General features: G+C 36.0%; 1 protein-coding gene across 1 annotated transcript; it reads right to left on the bottom strand.

Annotated features, from left to right (window-relative positions):
- Window positions 1–306: 306 nt before the first annotated feature.
- On the bottom strand, window positions 307–6,622 carry LOC102661938 (uncharacterized). Its single transcript, XM_041015293.1, has 12 exons — window positions 6,363–6,622; window positions 5,634–5,801; window positions 5,455–5,559; window positions 3,788–3,839; window positions 3,524–3,697; window positions 3,279–3,385; window positions 2,622–2,953; window positions 2,035–2,041; window positions 989–1,501; window positions 782–877; window positions 637–682; window positions 307–551 (listed from the first exon to the last, which is right to left on the bottom strand). The coding sequence occupies exons 1-9, from the start codon at window positions 6,620–6,622 to the stop codon at window positions 1,072–1,074; spliced, it is 1,635 nt and encodes a 544-aa protein (XP_040871227.1). The 3' UTR covers window positions 307–551; window positions 637–682; window positions 782–877; window positions 989–1,071.
- Window positions 6,623–8,708: the final 2,086 nt, after the last annotated feature.

Raw genomic sequence — 8,708 nt, forward strand, 5'->3', positions numbered from 1 at the left:
AATTAAAAAAAATTCAAACCAATCTCAATCAAACAATAAAATATTATATTAGTTTGATTTAGATTATTACATTGTAAATCGAACCAAATTATACTATAATTAAACACTTGTTTAAATATAATTATCTCTACAAATTAACATGTTGGTTCAAGAGGAACTAACTAGGCATGGATGTCTAAACCAAACACTCAAGTTTAAGTTTTGTGAATAAAAAAGATAATTAAGAGAAAAGACATCACTAAAATTGATAGTGCAAGTGTAAGCCTGGAATGATCTGCAGGGACACAAAGCTATATTCTAAACAAGCACATAATTATTAAAAAGCTATATCAACATGACCCAGGAAAAAAAATCTGAATCCAGAACCATAAAGAAAATGTGGCAGGATATATATAGTTAATCTCTTTCACTATAGTAGTTATATCATTTATTTTGAGGAGGGGGGGAGTAAGAGTATTTCTATAGTATTACAATGTCCCAAGGGCGTGAAGCTTTGGTAGGATCAGTATTCCTTTGTGAGAGTGCCCTGCATGCTACAAATCCTCCCAAACCTGCACCAATGATTGTTGGATTAATATTGTATTCATGGCATGATAACTTCACACAAGCCACGGAGAATGAGTAACAAAAGGATACCAATTGGTATAATAGTAGCATCTGAGCCACCACAAAGCATCACATCCTGCAGACAAATTTCATGTTTACTAAATTTGTTAACACCTTTTGACAAAAAGAGAGCATCATTGAACCTAAGAGCACATAACAAAGCAAAAATACTTACAGCTTCACCTCTAATGATATGGTTTGCTGCATTCAATATACAAAAGTTACTTGTAGCACAAGCTGTAGAGATAGAATAATTAGGGCCCATCCATCCCTGCAATCCATAAGAGAAAGCATTCACTGAAAGCTTGAGATAATGTGGCCAGGAAAAGGAGAACAAGCTTATAACAAAAAATCATTGTGCCCCAAGATCTTTTAAACATACCAGATCCATTGCAAGCATGGCAGAACCCATATTTGTTGTTGCAAAAGGTACACAAAAAGGATTCATCTTCTTATATGAGATTCTTAAAGCTTCAATGGCATAACCCATATTTTAATTTTGTTGTTCTGCATTGATTCAAGATCATGGCTAAGTTGAATACTTTTTCCATCAGCAGGTCCTTCATCAGCACTTTCCTTGTCATGTGAACTCTGCAATGCTGCAGGGTCCTTCTGTAGAAGACAACAAAGAGAATTGACCCTTGTCATGAGTGATTTTTCATCAGAAGTTGTTATAACCTTATTGTCATTGAGAAGATGCTGTGCAATTTCCTCTAGCATTTCCTGGAACTCTAGTCTTCCACCACAAAAGGATGGATTTCCGGAAGTTATTTGTTCAAAAAGGCAATGTTCAATGTGGCCGATAAAATCACTCACTGCCATAGAAGGCCGGAGTCTAGGCAATTTTATCTGATCCCAGTTTCTTGGTCCCTTGAAATCAGTTTCAGAACTTGTACTACCTTCAGTTGCACAACAATCCATGAATTTTATGTAAAAGCAAAAAACAAGAAGTTAATACAATAATACAAAGCACACTACATGTAGATAAAATTCAGCTTTAGATATCTAAGGCCACCCACACGGATTAATAAATAAGCCATACAAATGACCAGTTAATTGAAGTTCATTATGTAGTTGTGTACATACAACATAGATATAAATTGCTTAGACAGAGCTAAATTGTAAGTATGTAAGATAAAAGTGACATGAAGCCCCCTTAGGAATGGAAAACATCCAGCACAGAATATGGTAAGTCTGATCCAATGCCCAATATTATTTCACATTATAAATGCTACACAAATCTCTACCCTGATCCCAGTATATATGTGACAAACTGACAATGATGCTATTCAGCAAGTTCAACATATTGAACTAATGATGAAATTGACATGTTAAAATAACATTGATAGATTTGTGAGCCGTCATTGATATTTTATAACCATGCAATTGACAAATGTTGGAGATTTGTTTCATAATCTGTCAACAAACAGAGCATCTTGTTCTCCACCTCCTACTACTTAATTTTCAAGGTTACATCTCATCCTTTTATTGGTAAGTTTTAAAAAATTGAATAGAACACCAAGAAAACAAACATGTTTGAAAGAAATCTGTAATCATGAGAGATATATGTGAAAACTGTGTACGCATGAACCTCTCTCTCTCTCTCACGAATCGATACACACATATTTCTTAGTCTATGTTTGGATTGATGGCAAGGGATGAAATAATACAAGGCTCCATTGTTTGAAATGTTAAAAATAGAATGAAATGAAATAAGAATTGTTGGAATGGATTCCATTTTAGTTCTGTCTAATACCCCTCTTTTTCTTCCCTTTTTTTCTTGTGGTGGTGGTGCGAGGTTGTGTGGGATGCAAGTAGCCTTTTTCCATTCATCACACAAGCATTAAAGCAATGGAAAGATATTATATTTTATTCCTTTCCATTTCATTCCACTCTACTCACCATTAGAACATTAGATATACAAAATACAAACATAACCTTAGGGAATGGGTGGGTGTTTCAAAAGGCCCAATGTCCAGAGGGAAATCAAAACAAGAGTCAAGTTCTTACAGTACCTGAACTGGGGAAAGGTGCTTCACAAGGTAGATTATTCGAGGCAATGCCAAGAAGATCATTGTGTTCAATCTTAAATGATGGTGACAGGGATGAATGAGGTGATCCTATGTCCTGCAAACAAGATGTGGTAGATCCTTTACAATTAACAAGATGCAAATCAGGATCTTCTGGATTGTCAAGGTTCTCAAAAGCAGCTGGTCGTGTACCAAAATGAGGTGAATCCAAGATTATCTCAGGTTGTTGGCTTAAGAAATTAAGATGTGTGTCACACTGGATAAGCTTTTCAAAATGCTTGGCTAACAAGCCTTGTGGAAATTCCAAAAAATGCTGCCTACAAAACCACAACATTAAGTTCTCGAACATCATGGCCTAGTACATATAGGATCATAGGAAGAAATGCTCTAAAATGTACATTTAAGAGCCCTCTAAAGCCAGCAAATACTACATCAAATGCAACTCAACCTCTCTTCCTCAATTATTTCAATAAGCTATCTTGCTCTATTCTGACAATATACTCAGACAAAGGTTTTTATTGCATGCTGGTTCTCCTGCCCAGCTAACTATAAATCAACAAAACCATAGTATTTTTCAATCTATACCAATGCAAAACAGTTGAGACCACATCCACATATCAGAGGACTGTGAAAAGAATATACCTGTGTTTGCAAGCCTCTCCTTCAGTAAAATCTGATGTTGGTTGCCATATTGTATGCTTTCTAGGCTGAGGATTAGTCTCCTTGAAGAGAAGAGGTTGTCTAGCGAGCTGCAATATGCAGAAACTCACCAATAATTCAATGGAAATGAAACTGAACAGTTACCCATGCATAGGTGTTTGTGTCATTGTATTGTTAAAGAACTATTATAGCAGCTATATATAGAGAAAAATATGAGAATAAATTACCACTACAGTCAATAAGCTAGGTCCAGTATCAAGACAATTTGCCTTAAGTGCCATGATATCTGACCATTGGATTTCCATTTTGTTCTTTAGTTCACCTTCAAGAACTTCCCAAACAAGCTTATGTTTAGCGAAGTAACATTTTGCCACTAAGTCACCCTCATGTTTTGATTTATACTGCCACAAAGAGAACCTTAAGCCAAGTAAAACTCGGTGAAAAATAATTTTCCCCAAAATACTAGTGACATGTAGTAATCTTGGATATACCTCCCGTGAACCAATTCTTAAAAGTGAAGCTGGGAAATTTGAAGCCACAAAGCTTCAATGGCCATATTAATCTTGAATCATGGCAAACCTGTTTTGTTGATGAAGTTCAGTTTGATATTTCTATTTATTGTTCTTGTTCACTTTGTTAATGACCTATATTCTAATATTCTATTAGTACTTTAATATACAACACTATTTCCTCTTTGAAGTTTTAAATGTTATGTATTCGAAAGAAACATATCGTGGCTTTAAATTTAACTTCATTTTTTCAGCTTTTAAGTTTACTTGTCAAACAGTGAGTTGTTGCTAGCTACATTATTCATTTTGTCTGTTAGCTGTGTAACCTCTTTGTTAGTGACGGTTCATTCTTGGAGAGGTTCAAGCAGTTTTAACAAGAGAAGGGGAAGAATGTCGAAATAGAGCAATCTAAACCAACTAAAGTTGTTAAACTCCTAATCCCTCCATTAGTCATGATGCTAGTTAATGATGCCCGAAAAACTATGGTTCCAGTGATGTGATACTCAACAGAAAGATCATTTTGGTTGAAGAGAATAGGAATGACTTTGGTGTGTCCACGAAATGGGGTAATAGAGGTTTTATTGTTCATGTTTTGCTTCAAATACAGTAATTAATTGCTTGGAATATAACAGCTACGGTTAATTTTTATTTTTATTTGTTGGTTGAAAGATCAATGGAACCTCAAATGTGACCAACAATTGTGAGTGCAATGTGATAGCTAGGCTCAAAGAGCTCTATGCTACACTACTCCTAAATTCTACAACTAAAAGGAATAAACATAAAATTGATATTCTTCATTGTTGATTCTTTACATAATGCATAGCCTATTAAATAGGATTTTACAAAGAATACCAACCATACAAGTGGCACAATCTATTAAAGGATAATATCTAAATCTTCTAGCCTATTTGAACCTCTCTAGGGCTATTCCTATCACAATGATATTGATTGAGACTGCGAGATGGTAGTTGTGGGGAAAATCCTATTATTTGCTAAGTGTGCAAGTAGCTAAATGATTAGCCTTCCTTAACCAATGAAAAATATATAGCTTATGGCTCTTTTGCATGGGTTAAGGTAAGTACATGAAACATTTAGGTTAAATTCCATACAAAAAACCACTACAAATTTGTAGTACATGAAACATTTAGGTTAAATATATAGCTAATGGCGATCCATCAAAAAACCACTACAAATTTGTAAAAACATATAAGGTAAGTACATGAAACATTTAGGTTAAATTCCATACAAAAAAATTCAATAGTTATTTTAATAGTATGCATACAGTGTTCCATTCATTCTTCAGTCCGCCACTGACTATGCACCACATCCAATGCATGACTTAATATTCACACTCATACCCTCTAGCTTGTACATGACTCTACGTGCAATATGAAAATATCCAATTAAGCTTTGTCATTTGTAGGTAGAACATGCTACTTATTTGAAATTTCATTCAATACGAGAATAACGACATACCTTTGGTTCAATCCATTGAGGTGCATGTCCATTCTCCTTACCTTCGAAAGTACTGGATATATTCTTCATTGCACGAAGTTTTAAAATAACAAATAACGTATATGACATGTAATATGTTAACTGCTAAACTACAAGTGCTGACCAATGCTAAATTTTATAAGCTTGCCAATTACCTGTTAATAGCAGCCTTAATGTGAACATCAGGCTTTTTCCGTAAAGAACAAAACCAAAGTACAATATTGTCTCGTGAACACAAAACAAGAAGTTTCCAATGTGCCCTAAAAGTCAACAAAATCAAATTATTTTACTTTTAATGCAAACACATTGATAACAGTCTCATGGATTCACTTACTGATTCAAGTAAGGTCCTAAGTATACTTCTCGATGTGATTCCTTGACCCAGTTGGCGATGTACTGTTCACATTTTGTACGTTTGTCCTTTGCACAGTGTATTGCCTGGGGCTCAAGGAAACCATAAACTGGAGTCAATCCTCTGCTTGTACTACAATCATTCATAAACCTATTTCATGCACGGTAAACAATATTGTTAGCCATATATTGTAAGGACAATTTACTTAGACTTACATAACGATAAATAATTTACTTACATCATCCACAACTGTAGTATAGATATGTTTAGAAACGTATTCCCTGGAATGATTTTAGTCACATCTGCATGTGTGATGAAAAACCCATTTTTGGCATTAGGCAGCCCAAATTTGCTCCGTCCCATGACAACTCCATTGGCTTTTCAAAAACCACATACAGCTTCTTAACCAACTCTACCAGGACATTATCTTTTGCCACACCAGTGCCCTTTTCAGGCTATTCAATCGACTTTGGGGGAGGCTTTTGTGAATCCTACATGGTCAATAATCATACCAATTTGTGTACATGTAAGTACTAACGACAAAAAAAATGGATTGATAGGGGAAAAATTTACCTCATTAGTTACTTTTCTAACAAGATGTGTTGGTCATGCGACGAATGTGCCAACAGCCTGGTCCACAAAACGAACCTCTGATGTAGGAAAAGGGACCTCAACGTCCCCCATGAGAATTCTAACAACATTCACCCTAACCATGTCATCTGCATAAGGGATATTCCCATAGCCACTAGCATAGTACCATCACCATCAACTACATACAACCCCATTAGTTCGACACCAACATCAGAAGGGTCTTTAGCTAATCCTTGTGCCTGAGGTTCAGCGCAACTTCCCTTTGTGCTAACTCGGGCACCTAATACCTGTATCAGTGCCGACTCGATGGGTACTGGTTGATGTGATGCAATTTGAGATACCTCAATTTTAATTGACGCTTGTAGCTCTTTCTTCATCATCTCAATCTGGCATGTATGTTGTGCTTCAAATTCCCTTTGCCATGCATCTTCCCTCTGTTGATGTTCTTCTTCGACCCGTCTTCGCACCTGATCCGTTATCCCAATGATGATATCAGCTAATTGTGCTTGGGTGATTGATGGCGACGAAGTTGATGACCCACGTGACGCTTGTCCAAAGTATTGGCTAATTGTAACACCCGTCCCAGCAACACGAACACGTCATGGATGCTCAGGTTTGCCAATAGTTGTGTTTAGAATGTCTTCGCGACCATGTGGAACAAAGCTTCCTTGCGTAGCTTCTTGCTCTAAAGAATCCTGCATGCAAAAGACATTTCAAAGCGTTCATCATTTAACAATGGATATCGGGGAAAGACAAATATTGAACAAACAGTGCAAAGAAACATTAAAGTTACTCACAATTTTGTCTGCTATTTCCTTTGCTACCGTAGAGGACATTTTCCCATAACGGTTTGTGCGGGCCATCTTCCACTTTTCTTGTCTCGATACAGGGGATGGGGGGTCGATGCTCGATGAAGGATTTTCAATGAACTCTGCGAGCTGTTCCCGCCTCTTCGTTTTCTCGTCCACAAGCTTTTTGTCTGGCAGTTCATACCCCCCCTCAAGATAGGGCGTGGGGGCAATCATTGTATTTCTGAATCTCCTGCGCCCGTTTGCGTACTCCCTTATCGAGACATGCAACAATTATCGAGTATTAAATGTCACCAATTACAATTCACTAAGTAATTTACAAATACAATCAAATCTGACAAACCTGCCAATTTGGGGTTTGGCGGCTTTTTGCAAATTCCGCCCAAGTAGCTAGATCAATACCATGCTTCACTGTCGGCTCACTACTTGCTTGGCCCTCATTGTCAGCAAACACAAATTTTGAAGTCAAATGAGACTTAAATTGCCTCCATTTACTTGCGACTGTCGACATGACCTTTTTTTTGGCATTTTCACCTTCAGGGATGTCAAGTTTACGCTTAACATGATACTTAGAATGTCAGAGTAAGTCAAGGATAAGGAAATAAACTTACAATTGAACACAAGCACGAACATATGTCAAATTAAAACTGCTTACCAAAATATCTTCCCAGACTAACTTCTTAAGATCATCCTGCACATCATTCCAGGTGGCGTGTACAATAGGAATCTTTTCCCGTGCGACAACCCCAAGATAGCTGTGAAATTTTTCTTTATGGGGCCCGGATCCTCTTCCAGTGGCAGGGTTGACGCTAACAAGTAGTCGTGGGTGATTTAAACTTCTAGTAGTCAACCTTCTTAGCCTGGTAGCTTGTCTAGTCTTCTTAGATGTTACCTTCAGAGGATTATCTGTAGCATTGGGCGACGGTGGGGGTGATGCCATGAGCCTGCGCATATACAAGAATATAATTAACCACATTAACATTTAAATAATATGTTAGAAGTCAAAAAATAAGTTGATTCAAAATGTATGCATTACAACTATCAGACAGGGAATAGGTATATGGTTATTTGTGCTTACGAAGTTACATAGGAATGTTCTCCCATAAACCTTCGTCATGATCAGTACGATTTGCATGCACATCGTCTTCTTGTTGGTCCTCATCAACTGCAGGCATGTCTTTGGAGAAACCTGACATGTCAGTGACATCAAATGTTGGGCCATCAACAGGTTAACTAAGAATAAAAATGATTAATTTTAATTGTTAAATTAAAATACTTACTTAAAAATATATTAAACCTCATGTAATATTAAATTTTTAAAAGATTAACAGAATAAAATTAAATATCTAAAAAATAATAAATATCAAATTTTAAAATATCTTAATCATCACACCATTCTTTTAAGTGTTGTTAAACTATGACATCACACTGTTGTTTTGGCAATAACTATTGCAACCATTTATACAATAAACCAACTAGTAAAGTTACTACTAGTGGGACAAAAAAGTTTCTAAGAGTCACAATTTTACTCTCCATAATGTCTATTTTTGTTTGTTGATAAAACCATAATGCCTCTTTAAACCATAGAAAAAAAATAAATAAAATTATTGTTTTTTATTAATAGTTTTATCATAACTAATACAGCATGATGCCATTA

This window comes from Glycine max, chromosome 5 (genome assembly GCF_000004515.6).
Source record: "Glycine max cultivar Williams 82 chromosome 5, Glycine_max_v4.0, whole genome shotgun sequence".
Lineage (NCBI taxonomy): Eukaryota > Viridiplantae > Streptophyta > Magnoliopsida > Fabales > Fabaceae > Glycine > Glycine max.